The sequence below is a fragment of the Cydia pomonella genome, chromosome 23, assembly GCF_033807575.1.
Source record: "Cydia pomonella isolate Wapato2018A chromosome 23, ilCydPomo1, whole genome shotgun sequence".
NCBI classification, from domain to species: domain Eukaryota; kingdom Metazoa; phylum Arthropoda; class Insecta; order Lepidoptera; family Tortricidae; genus Cydia; species Cydia pomonella.
In genome coordinates this window covers 10639410-10654432 of record NC_084725.1, presented here as the reverse complement: position 1 = coordinate 10654432, position 15023 = coordinate 10639410, and the positions used below count along the sequence as shown (strand labels likewise).

At 35.0% G+C, this 15023-nt stretch overlaps 3 protein-coding genes across 3 annotated transcripts; 1 reads left to right on the top strand and 2 right to left on the bottom strand.

The window, feature by feature from the left end:
• Positions 1-2863: 2863 nt before the first annotated feature.
• LOC133530729 (uncharacterized) lies at positions 2864-4955 on the bottom strand. Its single transcript, XM_061868763.1, has one exon. The coding sequence runs from the start codon at positions 4361-4363 to the stop codon at positions 3062-3064; it is 1302 nt and encodes a 433-aa protein (XP_061724747.1). The 5' UTR covers positions 4364-4955; the 3' UTR covers positions 2864-3061.
• A 549-nt stretch (positions 4956-5504) lies between these two features.
• On the bottom strand, positions 5505-8091 carry LOC133530740 (uncharacterized). The gene has a single exon (XM_061868784.1). It carries the CDS (start codon positions 7067-7069, stop codon positions 5783-5785), a length of 1287 nt encoding a protein of 428 aa, XP_061724768.1. The 5' UTR covers positions 7070-8091; the 3' UTR covers positions 5505-5782.
• Positions 8092-8502: 411 nt separating this feature from the next.
• LOC133530694 (uncharacterized) lies at positions 8503-12417 on the top strand. The gene is made up of 2 exons (XM_061868712.1): positions 8503-8789; positions 11047-12417. Exon 2 carries the CDS (start codon positions 11056-11058, stop codon positions 12412-12414), a length of 1359 nt encoding a protein of 452 aa, XP_061724696.1. The 5' UTR covers positions 8503-8789; positions 11047-11055; the 3' UTR covers positions 12415-12417.
• The last annotated feature ends 2606 nt before the right edge of the window (positions 12418-15023 follow it).

The following is a 15023-nucleotide window of genomic DNA, read 5'->3' as shown; positions in this document are numbered from 1 at the left end:
AATTCATTCCTATGACCTATACGCATATATTCAAGAAGACTATGTAGTTACAACAACAGGAAAATACAATACACACAGGATAATAGAATAGTTAACCATATGTGTAAACAAAACCATCGGGCCGGGCGATCTCGCCTCTTATTAGCACACACAGAAAGCCTCGGGGTTTTCAATAGTTACAAATATGAAAAACTACAAATCAATTAATTAAAAAAGCGGCCAAGTGCGAGTCGGACTCGCCCATGAAGGGTTCCGTACCATTTATGACGTATTAAAAAAACTACTTACTAGATCTCGTTCAAACCAATTTTCGGTGGAAGTTTGCATGGTAATGTATATCATATATTTTTTTTAGATTTTTTAACTGTTATTTTAGAAGTTACAGGGGGGGGCACATTTTTCCTTTTTGGAAGTGTCTCTCGCGTAAACTATTCAGTTCAGAAAAAAATGATATTAGAAACCTAAATATCATTTTTTAAGACCTATCCATAGATACCACACACGTGGGTTTGATAAAAAAAAAAAAAATTATGACCTATTAAAAAAAACTACTTACTAGATCTCGTTCAAACCAATTTTCGGAGGAAGTTTGCATGGTAATGTAAATCCTATATTTTTTTTTGATTTTTCATTCTGTTATTTTAGAAGTTACAACACATTTTTCCACTTTGGAAGTGTCTCTCGCGCAAACTTTCAGTTTAGAAAAAAATGATATTAGAAACCTAAATATCATTTTTGAAACCTATCCATAGATACCCCACACGTATGGGTTTGATGAAAAAATTTTTTTTTTACATTTTATGACGTACCTATTAAAAAAAACTACTTACTAGATCTCCTTCAAACCAATTTTCGGTGGAAGTTTATAATGATAGCTGTGTTTGTGTGTGTTAACTTAACTATGATCTAACCTATCAATATTTCCAGGCTGAATAAATATAAAATTATTAGGTAATCTGCGAGTGCGAGTCGCACTCGCCCACCGAGGGTTCTGTACTTTTTAGTACTTGTTGTTATAGCGGTAAAAGAAATACATCATATGTGAAAATTTTAACTGTCTAACTATCACGGCACGATTCATGAGATACAGCCTGGTGACAGACGGACAGACAGACAGACAGAGCAACATCGGAGTCTTAGTAATATGGTCCTGTTTTGATACAGAACCCTAAAAAGCGGCAGTATTTTTTTTAATGTAGGCGCAAAGGGTTATCGTCCCAGAAAATGTTTGTACCGACAAAGTTGTTTGCTATAGGTAACGACATTACTATATTACATCATTTGATTTCAATCATTTTAGGATTTATAAAACTTTTTTTCTGTAAAAGCGTGAGACCACGAAACGTGTCCAAAATAATAATCCGACCCGGCGACATTTATCTGATTGTCATCCCACAAAATAAAGTAAAACGCCGACAAAATCTCCAAACACGATCTTTAACCCAAAACAAATCGTTAAAATGAGAATGAATTAATATTGTTAAAAACAAAACAATAACATATTCAGTTAATAATGAGAAGAGCTTTGTAACTAAACACCTACTTAATAAAAGAGAGAGAAAGATTAATTGAAACGCTTAAGAGCAAGCGGGACAAGCATATTTTTCGTAGCTTTGTGCGTGCGCGCATCCGTGTTCCTACTGGTTGATATCGGATACATAAGTCGAATTGATACAATAACCAGTGTAACATGACCTCGAGGTCCGTAACAACAAGGCACGCTATAAGCGCTCTTATACTGGACAACGACTCGCTAGTAATCTGTCAGCGACAAGACTAACGCTCAGACACGGCGTCGTTAAAGAGAGATAGCATCGCGTTCGCCGCGTGAAAGAAAAGGTCGGGTAGATAGTGATTCATTGGCTTTTATCTTGTACAAACACTTCGACGCACAGTTTGATTAATACGCGGCTGCCTCACTTGGTCGGGTCGGTATATTATGCGTGTTTCAATGCGCAACTTGCGTTGGCGTAGCATTAACGACGAACACGTATTTTGGGTATTTAATAAATGCATTAAATGTAATGGAGGTTTAATCCGGAAACAGTTAACAAGTTTTAAATAAGTACTGTTTTTCTTTTGGACTATTATTTTAATGAGTTTGTTATGTAGGCATTTATAAATAGGTACAGTTTAAAAAAACTATCTACCATGGTCGATACAATTACTAACTATTCAAAATCCTTATTTCAACGAGATATGAATTACCAATTACCAGTTAAGAGTGTTGCTGTTAATAATATGAATGTTTTTTTTTATCAATTTGAAAATAAAACAGCGTCTCCACTTCCATTCTCTTTTTTATCAACCCAATCAAGATGTCAATTGTAAAAAATAACTATTATTATTATTCAAAGGAAGCGAACCCAGGAAAGAACTCGATATTTATTAACATAATTATATTAAATTAACACCTTCAGTCATATAATTTCGGCGTTAGAGGCCAATTTTGATCTTATCCTCACGAGAACCTTTCAGCACCTTTCTCACATCGAAATGAGCAGTCTGTTTATCAAATCCTGTGTTCAATATTCTTACCAATTATTACTTACATTGAATATCATTTTACGATAAATCGCTTACATTAAATACATAGCTTTCGGCTTAAGAGATATAATTTCGATTTATTCATAAGTTCCCTTCATTGTAAACATTTGTCATTTCGACTTCATTATTTTTTGCTCAATTATCCTCTGAGAAGAGTTTTCTGTAATAATAAATGTATTTAACTTTTTATTCATAGGACAGTATTATCTGTAATTAATTAGTTAAGTAGTGTAAAATCGTTTAGAACACTCAATTAAAGGTCTAATTATGAAATACCGGGCTACCGGCGGAAAGGTCAGTTACCCAAATATTCAAGTTACCCAAGTACCAAGATTTATTGAAAATACTTCCAGCACAAAGTCCAATCATTAAAAAGACCATTTTTTTGTCATGTATTTCTAAGTAAAAAAAAACAGCATTAGAATGGCACTTTTATTTATAAACGAACATAAAATACAACATCCAATCACTTGTATTTTAGACAATATTGTTCTTCAAGTTTTTTTTTAAATTATTAGTCACTATCACTAAGTGGTACTTCAGAATCTTCTGCATCTTTCAAACGCACTTTCTGGAATGCTGCCACAACGTTATCGAAAACCTGATCCATCTTTATATCTGCATGTAAAGTATCTTTTTCTGCATCTGCTACATGCCTGTCGAATTTTTCAAAAGTTTGTAGAGATACACTTTCCGTTATCATCTTCAGTACTTGGTCATGATTGACGTTCACTTTACTAGCATTAAGTTTTATTAACTCGAAGAAATGTTTTGAGGTAGTCATTTCTTCAATACAGGCCGGAAGTCTAAGTAATTCGTGACCTTTTAACTTCAGGGAGTTTTCAATTTTACTGATTTCATCAGACTCAGAAGTGTAGGCATCTACCAGATCAACGAGCTCACATTTTGACATTTCTTCACTATAAGGCACATCATTTAGTTCAAGCCACGCTATTATGTCTGATTTTATACTGAATAACGTTGGTTTTTTGATAACATCGTCATGATGTTCATACTTTTGTATTACTACAACGCTTTTCTCAGGCAAGACTGGGAGAAGTTCATTTATCACCCAATTTGCAAAGTTACTTGTCGTGAAATGATCAATAGTTTTCAAAGCGTAAACTCCAGATTTCGATACAGCGTAGATGTTTTTAATTAAACCTTTTTGTATTATTTCTATCCTTGCATTTACTGCTGTTTTCATCAATTCGTTATATTCTTTAAAACTGTAGTAGTTAAAAAGGCCAGTCAAAACTGTCTCGGCAACATAGAAAATGTCTCTGTTTTCCTCGCGATATCGCACGATGTCTTTCAGATAATAATACCTTTCAAAAGTGACGCTCGGTCTTTCCATGACAATGTATCCTTTAAATATTCTTAGCCAAACATATCCAAGCTTGGCCAAACATTTGCGAAACATTCGAATGTCTACGTAGTGAGGTATCTTCCCGTATAAAGCTGAGAATAGATTCTTTGTTGTAGGAGTAGTATCTGGTCTTGGAGGTAGACTGGACGCGTTCGCGTTTATATAGAAAGCAATCAGGCGCTCATGTATCATTGATCGCTCGATATCCTTAATCTCTGTTGCTTTTAAATCGGTATATTGTGTGAAGAACATTCTTCTGTCAAGTCCAGTATAAAAATGAGTGCGGTCTAGATCGCTGGGGATAGTTTTACTTAATTTGCCCTCTTCTTCTGATTTTTGCAGTATTCGTTTGAGGAAGCGGGCCGATTCGATGTTGGTCGATCTATTTAGAAATTCTTGATTAATAACACTGGACAGGGCTTTGGATGAACACGGTTGTGACGCCATTTTGTGTTAGTAACGCGTTTTTATCGAACCGTCACGCGTTTGACGTCAGAATGGTTCGGCGATCGCCAAGAAACTGCGGGGAAAGTGACGGGACCGAGGCGCGTTGTAGCGATGTTGAGAATACGTGCGCGTTCGGTCTGGCAACGTAGCGCGCTGCGGACGCCGGTTCGACTATTGTAAGCGCGTTGAATTACAGTGCATTTTTTACCGGTCACAATTATTACTACTTATATAATAACCTAACTATGATTGCGGATAGGATCGACTGTTCGTACATTATGCACTGTTGCGGGCTTCATAAGCCCAGTAACGGTGAATTATTATGATTTTAGTTAAGATATTTATTGTTACTAAAATAGTTTTTAAGTTTTATTGTACATAACTAACATTTTATGAGCCACACGAGCTTGAAATAAACGTTAATTTAATAACGGACTACGTAATTATGTGTTTTAACTGACCGAGCGAGTTAGCGAAAGCCTCCGTTTCGCCTTGGGCAAAGATGCTTTCGTATATATGGATTTTCTTATTGAAATGTGTAAATAGATGTGCAGATCGCATTTCTCAACCGATTTTCGTAAAATTATGTGAGCAGGTTAGGTAACTAGATAAATATATATGTGAAATCGACAATTTCTACCATTTTGAACATTTTTAAAAGTGTTCAAAATGGTGCATATTGTAGTAGACCATTGTGAGTTCTGCCAGTAGAAGTATTTTTTTTACGTTTAAGAGGGAGAATAGCTTTGCGATCCTAACTGAATGTACGTACATTATTCTAACTAAATCTTAACAAATCACTTTGATTTCGATGTCTATCATTTCAGCATAATATATGCTAGTTTTATAGGTTTCGCTTTAAAAAAAATACATCGTTTTTATAAAACAAACGTAAATGTGATTAAAACTTACTATAGTGTCCGTTTTCTCCCAAAATGGGAATTCGGTTAGGATCGCAAGGTTAATACTTCTCTCTTAACTTATGAATCTTATTGCATCTACTATTGGTAGTATTGGTCTACAGCTCATAGAGTTACTAGTTCTAATTTTTATAGTAAAGTTAAAATTCTACGAAAACATCATACATTACCAGCGATCAAAGAAGGAAAGAAAGGGTATTTGAGTAATTAAAACAAACAGGTTTGTTAAAAAGATAATAGTGTATTCTTGTTTAAAATTATCATCATACAATATTAGCACGAAAACTTGGACATTAAATAATAACAAAATTACTTTTCAGTCATCGGAAAAAATATTTAATCAGTATGGATTACAGACAATATAAGCTTCACTTTAATCAGTACAGACATGATGGTTGCATTTGTACATAACAGCATGACAGCTTTTTCAATCGCATGCTTTTAAAAATTGACACTTTGTTATAAACTTATAAATAAATAAAAAAGTTTATTGTATTATTCAATCACTATCACTGAGCGGCACTTCAGAATCTTCATCCTTAAATCGTAGGTTCTGATAGTCCTTTACAACAGTATCTAGAACCTCGTCCATTCGCATATCTATTTCCATCGTATATCTCTCTTCATCTGCTATATTTTTGTCATACTCCTCTAACGTAGGTTGAGGGACACTTTCGATTATTAAATTGATATTTACTCGTACTTTGTGGGAATTTAGTTTTAATAACTCAAAGAGGTGTTTAGCTGGAGTCATGTCTTCAATACAGACAGGCAGACGGAGCAAATGATGGCCTTTTAACTTAAGTGAGTTTTCAATTAGACTGTATTCATTAATGTCAGAAGTGTAAGTGTCTATTAGAGACATCAGTTCACATTTTGACATATCTTCTTCAAAAGGTACGTTATTCCGTTCAAGCCACTCTATCATGTCTTCTTTTACACTGTATAACGTAGGTTTCTTAATAACATCATCATATTGATCGTATTTTTGTATTACAACAACACTTTTCTCGGGCAGTAGTGGTATTAAATCATCTATTATCCAACTGGCAAAGTTAGATGACGTGTAATCATCAAAAGTCTTTACAGCATAGACTCCAGTTTTCGAGACAGCGTATATGTGTTTTAATAAAACGCTTTGTGATACATCTATATTTGCTTTATTAGCTGCTTTCAGCAGACTGTTGTATTTTTTTAATTGATAGAGATTACAACTGGAGGTCAAAATTATTTCATCGACGTAGAAAATTTCTCTATTCTCTTCACGATATCGCATTATATCCTTCAAGTAATAGTATCTTTCAAAGGTAACGCTAGGTCTTTCCATGACAATGTATCCTTTGGCTATCCTCAACCAAACATATTCAAACTTGATCAAGTATTTGCGAAACGTACGAATATCCACGTGTTTAGGAATCTTTCCATACAGAGCTGCGAACAGATTCTTCGTTGTAGGTGTAGTTCCTGGACTTGAATAATCAAGACTGAATGAGTTCAAATAGAAAGCAACCAATCGCTCATGTATAACAGATCTTTCAATATCCTTCACTTCTGAGATTTGTGTATCGGTGTATTTGAGGGCAGGGATAGATCTTTTATCGAGGCCGGTGTAAAAATATGTGCGATCTAAAGCATCGGTCAAGGGTTTCACAAACATATTCTCTTCTTTAGATTTGTCCAATATGCGTTGGAGAAATCGGGCTGATTCGATGTTGCTCACGTTATTTCGAAATTCAAAATTAATTAAACTTGTCGGTTCTGTCGACGAACTCGGTTCGGCCTCCATTTTGTATAACTAACGCGTCAATGACAGAACGTCACTTGTTCAATGTCCGAAACGTTCGGCATTCGCCGCGCAACTGGGCGCCGCGTTGTCATGAATTGAATATTGTTAATCTATACGGAAGAGAGGGAAAGAATGATAACAAAAATCGCGCGCATTCGAGATGGCAACGTAGCGCGCAGCTAGTGCGGCTATTGCAAACGCGACGAATTATAGTGCATCTTTTAGTTGATACAGCTTTTAGTAATCTTAGTTCATATAATAAAGCATTTAGTTAAAGTGTCATTATTACATCCAGTAAAAACCAAATATTAAAGTAAAACACAGTTGTTAAGAAAAAAATATTCTAACCATACTCATACCATGATTGTATTGTAAGGATTGTGTAAGTAGTTAATAACTATGTGAGCCTGCAAGAAACTTAAAAACTGTAAAAACTTAAAAAATACTTTGTTGAGTTATTATTACAACGAACTCACAGTGGTCTTAAGCGCCATAGACCTTACTGGCGCTTAAATCAATTTTCGCCATTTAAAATATTTTCTAAAAAAACAAAACGATAGAAATCATATTTGACTGTCGAATCCGCTCACAAAATGTCATAAAATCTGTTGATAAATGCAACGTGCAGAGAAGAACATGCAGACATAAGAAAGTATTTTTGCTCAAGCTGAAATGGAGACCTTCACTAACGCTCGGTCAAAAATTCACCAAAACAAGGTCATTCTAAATTTAAGTTATTTTGCATATATGTACTCTTAATGTATATTCATAATTAATGGACACCTTAATGTCTACGTTAGCCCATCGTTCCGATACAAATGTATAAAAAAAAAACAGTAGCTGGCAACCCCTATGGTGTTACAGTTGTTCATGGGCGTCGGTTATCGCTTACCATCAGATAATTCGTCTGCTTGTTTGCCGCCTATATAATTTGTAAGTTGATACTAACAAATATGGACTGGATCTGTATCGGAGAATAAATATTTTCTATTTATTTTTTATTTATATTAAATAGCTAATATACAAGTATACATGGATACAAACATAACAAACGATTTTAAAATCGCCTGTGTTATGATGCGTTAACAAAAAGTATTTCCGTTAAGTCAAGTGATATTGATATTAACTAAGTATGTCACAGTACAAATAATTAAAATAACTTGGCATACCTTAACCATCGATAAAAGTAATTATATAAAATAATTATTAACAAATAATTCATGTACAGATTTTGAATCATTACTTACGCAACAACCAACTACCAACGCAACTACCAATTACCAATTGCAAAATATTGTAATGTAATTATCTTAATAATATGCTATAATATTGAAGTGTAATTAGTTGGTTGACGTGTAAAATGTACTATTTTATAAATAAAGAAATGAATGAATTAATTAATTAATAATACCAAAATTATAAAAAAATATTCACTATATTTATTTAATGTAACAACTACTTGCATTGTACAAAAAAAGTGTAACTTCAATATTTAAATAAAACCTCACAACGAAATCATGAGTAGTATAGTTAAAATCGACGCACCCTAATTCGTCGAGCGACCATCAGACCGCGAGCTGCCGCCGCGCCGGCGGGGGGAAGTCAACCGGGCACACCGCACAAGGCGTCAGCAGCGGCAACGTTGCTTCGTGTCGGCCATTTTGAATTAGTCGCGCGCTGCGTACGGGTGTAGTACCGTTGGAGTTATCGGCAGTTATAGGTAAGTAAAGTTTGTAATTTTGTTAATATACCTGTTTTGATATTTTAAATGGTGTTATCTTAAGAGGATAGTGGACGAACGCTTCTTCATACAAACGCAGTCCCAATTTTGCTGCTTAGATGTTAACTTAGGGAAATTATTTTGTAACAATTTATTGTAAGTTTAATAACCTTAGCCTTTGTTTGAAACTTAATCCTAACTCCATATAAAATTTTAAAAGCTTATAATAATTTAAAAAATTTAATGAAGGAAGGGGTACTGTAGTGCTGTGGACGCTGTGGTTAGGGTTGCCATCTCTAAAATTTGGAAACCAGGGCAAGACGCATGAAAACCCCGGATTTTAGAGTCCAGAACCCGGACATGTCAACAGGTTTTTTTAAACAGGTTAAGCGTGTGTCACGGGCGGCCTAAGACTTTAAATTTTTATACCCGGACTACAAATGAAGTCCCCTTCCCCCCCGGACGCTCCCCGGACGCCTTCTAAACTAGGACAAATCCGGGGAAACCCGGACGGATGGCAACCCTAGCTGTGGTTAATAATATTAATTTACCAAATTGCATATAAATATTTGATGTTAATGAGAGGAAAATGGGGACTACGTTTGTATGAAAAAGCGGTATTTAAAATTATTTACTTATACTTAGTTTCGAATGTAGGTACCTAATTGATATCTCAGTTTCGGTTTATGTTTCGGGCGAAAATTCGGTTTCGGTGGAAAAACTGGCGAACCTTTCTGTTGCACCGAAACTTACGACCTTGTACTTTCGTTTCGTTAGGATCAACTTCGAAAACGCTCGTTACAGACGGCAATGCATCGCTCGCGCATGAATCTAGTATAACTGGATCTGGGCTATAACCGCGAAAATCGAAATTCGTCAATCGAGGGCATTTTTCTCTGTCACTCTAATTACTCACGTCTTTCGGTTTTCGCGGTAGGCCCCCGGGCATGAGCAGTGGGTAATGACCGAACGGGATAGTCTTATTTATCTTTCGGTAGGAGTAGCAGAGAAAGCGCTATTATTGTTAGTCTTGTCAGTCTTATCTTTTTACTCCCCGTCGTAAATTTTTGTATGCTTTATGGTGGGCAACAAATAACCCGACCAAATTACGTAAGTTGTTTTTGGTAAGTTGTCAGGAATGTTAAAACGTGTTTTTAATTTTATCGCTTTTCGTATGTTTTGTCCCTCACGGCCGCACGTCTATAGGATCCTACCATCTATGCCCTCGCGCGACTCGCATCGCAGGCTAGTTCGAACGTAAACTGATATCAGACTGACTTATAACTGATGGCATTCAGTTATCGTAAATCGTGCAATACGTATTCACATAGCTTCAACTCACATAGGTGAGGAAACAAGGTTATTAAACAGATATGATAGTGACCATTTACATAGGTATTCTGCAGCAGTATTTAATATACGGGACAAAATGGGACGCGAAAAAATAGGTGAAGCGATACCTAAATACGGTGACAGTCCCGTATATACGGGACGTATGGCAACCCTAAATATGGCCTAAGATTATAAGGAATGTATACCCATATTTGTTATGTTATGTATTTCTGATAAGAAATAAATGATAGATAATATTCACGGTGACACATTGCAAATAGGTTGCCTAGTAAAATTGCGTTTTTTTTTTACTTTTTTATTGTCATTGCAAATACCAAATAGATTCAGACCAAGCTAAGTTGGCAACGATTTTGATAGCCCAGCCTGTGCAAGTGTTAAGTAAACGTCATAGTTTCATAGAAGTCTGACATTTTAAAAACTTGCACTGTCTGCGCTGTCAAAATCGCTGCCAACTTAGCTTGGTTTGACTGTCATTTATTTCTTATAACGATCTCCTTACATAAAGCCAAAACGAACCTTCCACTTTTTCCAAGCTATTTTTGTAACAAAACCTTGTATATTTAGTTGATTGCTTACTTTTTTAGATGTTTTCGTATTTTCTGTGGGGACTATAATTTAAGAAATAATTTTTCATATCTTTAACTTTTGGTAAAAACTTGAGGCTACTCGAACAAGGTCTGAAAAGTATATTAAAAGTTTAGTTTATTACTTAAATTACAATCGTTTTCAGCCCATTTTTGTCCTACGTTGCTTGTAACTCAATATATTTGGCAACTATTGGGAATGTTTGCTGTAATAGTACAATTGCGCTGCATGTATGTAATATAGAAATATAAAGTCATGATTATTTATTTGTTTTTTTGTTGCATTTTATACATAATCTAATATGAATTGTACTTTTCAGTTGATAAAGATGGCAGCGGAAATGACGTTGGAAGTATTTGAAAAGCATTTATCTGATTTTAAAAAGGAGGATATACAGAAAAAAATGGACATAGCCAGTAATTTAAGCAAACAATGTGAACTGTACAGACAAATTGGGAAAGATAGCACTCCTCCCTTAATTAAGTGCCACAACCTTACTGGAGTACCCAAAGAAACTTTAATGGCTGTAAGTTCTCTCGACAAGAAGTCAATAAAGTTTGATAATTGGTTAAAAGAACAAAAACTACAAAGCCACAATTTTGAGTATAACAGAATACGAAAATTACTGTTACATAACTACACACAATTCCTAAAAATACCAACAGGAATAAAAAAGAGTGAAGTCTACGAGGGTTATAAGAAGTTTTTCACTCTAGTACAGCTACCAGGGACGAAGGCTTCCATCATAGTCGAAAAACCAGAAACAGTCATGGAGAGACAGCGGTTTTTACAAACAAAGATGATGTATAAGGAACAAAAGAAAAACATAGTGTACATAGGCAAGATAAACCTGCTCCTAAACCATGGTAGATTCAGTTACAAAGAAGACAACGTTGAATCAAAAACACGGTTTATTGTAGCAGCTTCGCAAACAATTGGTCACTTGGGTTATATTTACTGTTGCGGTAGTAGCCAGGAGTATATGACGAATTGGGTAGAAGAGAAAATTTTACCCCAACTAACAGAGGAAAGCGTAATAATTTTTCAAGAAAACGTTTTAAGGAACGACGACGATAAAGTTGTTAGTGACCTGTCGAAGGAAGACATTATCAATTGGTTGATTAATAACGAAGTCCCTCATGATCCTAAAATGCACCGAGCAGAATTATACAAACTTGTAAAGACAAATCAAAAAAGTCGCGTCGAGAAACTGTCGCCAGCAGAACTCAGTTTTAGAGCAAAGGGCCATATTACAATAAGGAAAAAGAGGTGCAATTTAAACAACAACTTTTTTGATCCTTTCTGGGGCTTTCTTATACATGAGATGAACAACGCTACGACAATACCAGTAATAAAAACGACAATGAAGCACCATCAGCACGCTATAACTAACACAGCAAATATAATCGTTCAAAATTGTCCGCTTGACTATTGGAACAACTTAGGTAATATATTGCTAGACAAGGAAAGAGATATCTATAGAGAAGACTTAGAAATGGAGCATGTAATAGATAAACTGATGACTATGGTAAAACATGAAGGATTGCCGAAAGAATGGGAGACTAAGTTAGATGAATACAATAGAGCAGCGGAGCAGAAATATATACTTCTTTCCGATAATCTATTACAATTGTTTGAAAATATGCAAAGAACTCAACATTACAAATCATTAAACATATTTAAATAATAACGAAGATTTTTTTTATATATTCGCGCACTCACTCTTAGACTACGTTTCCACTAGAGATGTACGAGTATGTTAAGATCCATAGAATCACTTCGTTTACCTATCCTCAATCAGCGCAGCTTTAGTCGGAAATTTCATCTCTAGTGGTAACGCAGCCTTTACCTAGTAAGGTCATAAAAAAAAAGTACCTAAGCATAGAGTGCTCACTACATACATGAGTTTTCTTATTTGATAATATTAAGTTATATGGGAGGTATGATAAAACGTATTGATAAGTTTTTTGTAAATTTGTCGGAGGGGTGACCTGCAGTGAATGTGGCCGTACATTTGCTGCTAAAATCGGTTGTGTCAGCCACCTGAGAGCTCACGAACGTCGCTCTCATTAACCAGTACCACAAAAGTCGCCGTGGTCGAAACTGGCCAGGACAGTATGATTTGATTCGCAAAGCTCCATTAAAACTTCTTATACATAGCTTATTATCTTTGTATGGAGTGATCCCTCTATAGTATAGAGTCTATACTATTTCTCTCGACTATAATAAATGCAATTATGGGGTTATTGCTTCTATTTAAGTTCTTTTTGAAACAACGTGACTTACAGGAGCTGTCTTGTGATAAAAACCTGAGCTACTTGGAACTAAAACGTAACATAGAGGGCGTTCCGATCAATCGTATCCAATTCGTGCCAATCGTGTTCGAGAAATAAATTATAGACACAATTAGTGTATAGTTGAATTTACCTCGGTTGATATTATCATGCCCTAACATCAGCCGTTTATCACATAAAAAAAAAATGATATTTTTGTAAAAATTAATAAAACTTAAATTAAAATACCTTGAGTTTGAATTAAGAATAAGCGCATAAACAACAAATACCACAAAGCAACAGCGACAGACAAAGATATCAGCTATCTCAGTCACTCACTTGTCCTTAATATAGCTTTATTCGTTCAATTATGTTGAAATCTGTCTGTACTGCCTAAATATAGGTTATATAGGTCTTTTCTTGTCAAAACATACCTTTATATCATTAACAATAAACGAGACCCTACTTAATTGATGTTGCATAACACCATCCAACAAAGGCATGTTGGGAGGTGTCTCGAGCCTATCTCGTAAATATATAGATTCCATAGAGAAACCAGGTGTTCCTTCCAATAATTATGGTTACTATGTGAAGCAATCATCTTTGAATTAATCTCGTACCTTACCATTGGAACAAGAACCCTAATGCTTACAACATAAGGTTGATTATTAAAAATGCAGGGCTTATCTTTAAGGGAGCGAGCCGTGAATAAGATGGCCTTCAACGTTAAGTGTTAAGTATAGCGTGCAAGATAATAAAACGTTATGAAGGGTTTAAATTTAAAGCTTGTTAGTGGCAAAATGCGTAAGGTTTGGCTGGTGGTAAGTGGACATCGTAGCATACAGGTCCATATAAGAATTATCAGATATATTTGGATTTCTTTTGTTAAAAGCTGAAACGACAACTTGCTCGCTCTCATTTAAAGTGATATCTTATTCTCAAGTACAAAGCCTGGACCTAACAAAAGTCTATTTTTGACCCAGTGGTTGATTGGTAGAGAATGCCTTAAGGCATTAAGTCCACCATTTGTACTTAATATTTTATGTGGAATAAAGTATAAATAAATAAATAAATTGTACAATAAGCTATAAAATATATCTTAAGTATGTTTATCCTCCAAGTGGCGAAAACAGAAACTATGTATTGTGATTTACATGAATTGAAAACACAATTTTTGGATATTCGTTGTCTATTTTAATAAAGCTAAAAAAATATTTTTATACAACGAATTCGTTTAGAAATGGTCAAATTTGAAGAGATAACAGGATGGTACAGTCGAGTCCATAAATGTATACCTGCATTTTTTCACCTTATTGCAATGGCTTAAGGTGAAGAAATGTAGGTACACATATTTATGAACTCGACTGTACATTCTCAAATGAAAAAACCTAAATCCAAATAATAGTACATTATTGCAAAGGCCGGGAAATGGCAAGTCGTGGATGAGTTTCGATTTTGTCGGACGACGCGTAGCTGAGTCCGACAAAGAAGACGAATCCACGAATTGCTGTTCCTACCGAGGCCTATATAGTGCTTTTCTCCAAACATGCGAGGAAATGTCTCAAATCACTCAAATCGAACCTTCACATCAAAAACGTCAAAATCAATTTCCCTCTTTAATTATTTTTTAAAAGTTAAAGGCAAAACTATTCTGCCATTCAGAACCATTCAATATTCGCTCATTCAATATAATTGTGCAATATAAGCTGTATTTGCACGCATGAGATCCTTAAAAAAATATAAAAGTTATATAGTCTTTGATTTCATTAAGCAGTATTCACACGATCATACACGTCGGTCTTACACGACTCTATCCTATAGCTTGAAATGATGCTTACCGGGTCGTGTAGACGAGGCCCGCAGCTATATTAATTGGATACATATTTTTTTTAAAGTAAAAAACAATACAGCAATAACTTTCCCGTCCGGTAAAACACGACAATAATGGTTTGAATTTTTTTAATTTGTGTTTGACCATAACGAAGAACTTCCCGTACTATTTTTGCTACAATAAGGTGAACAT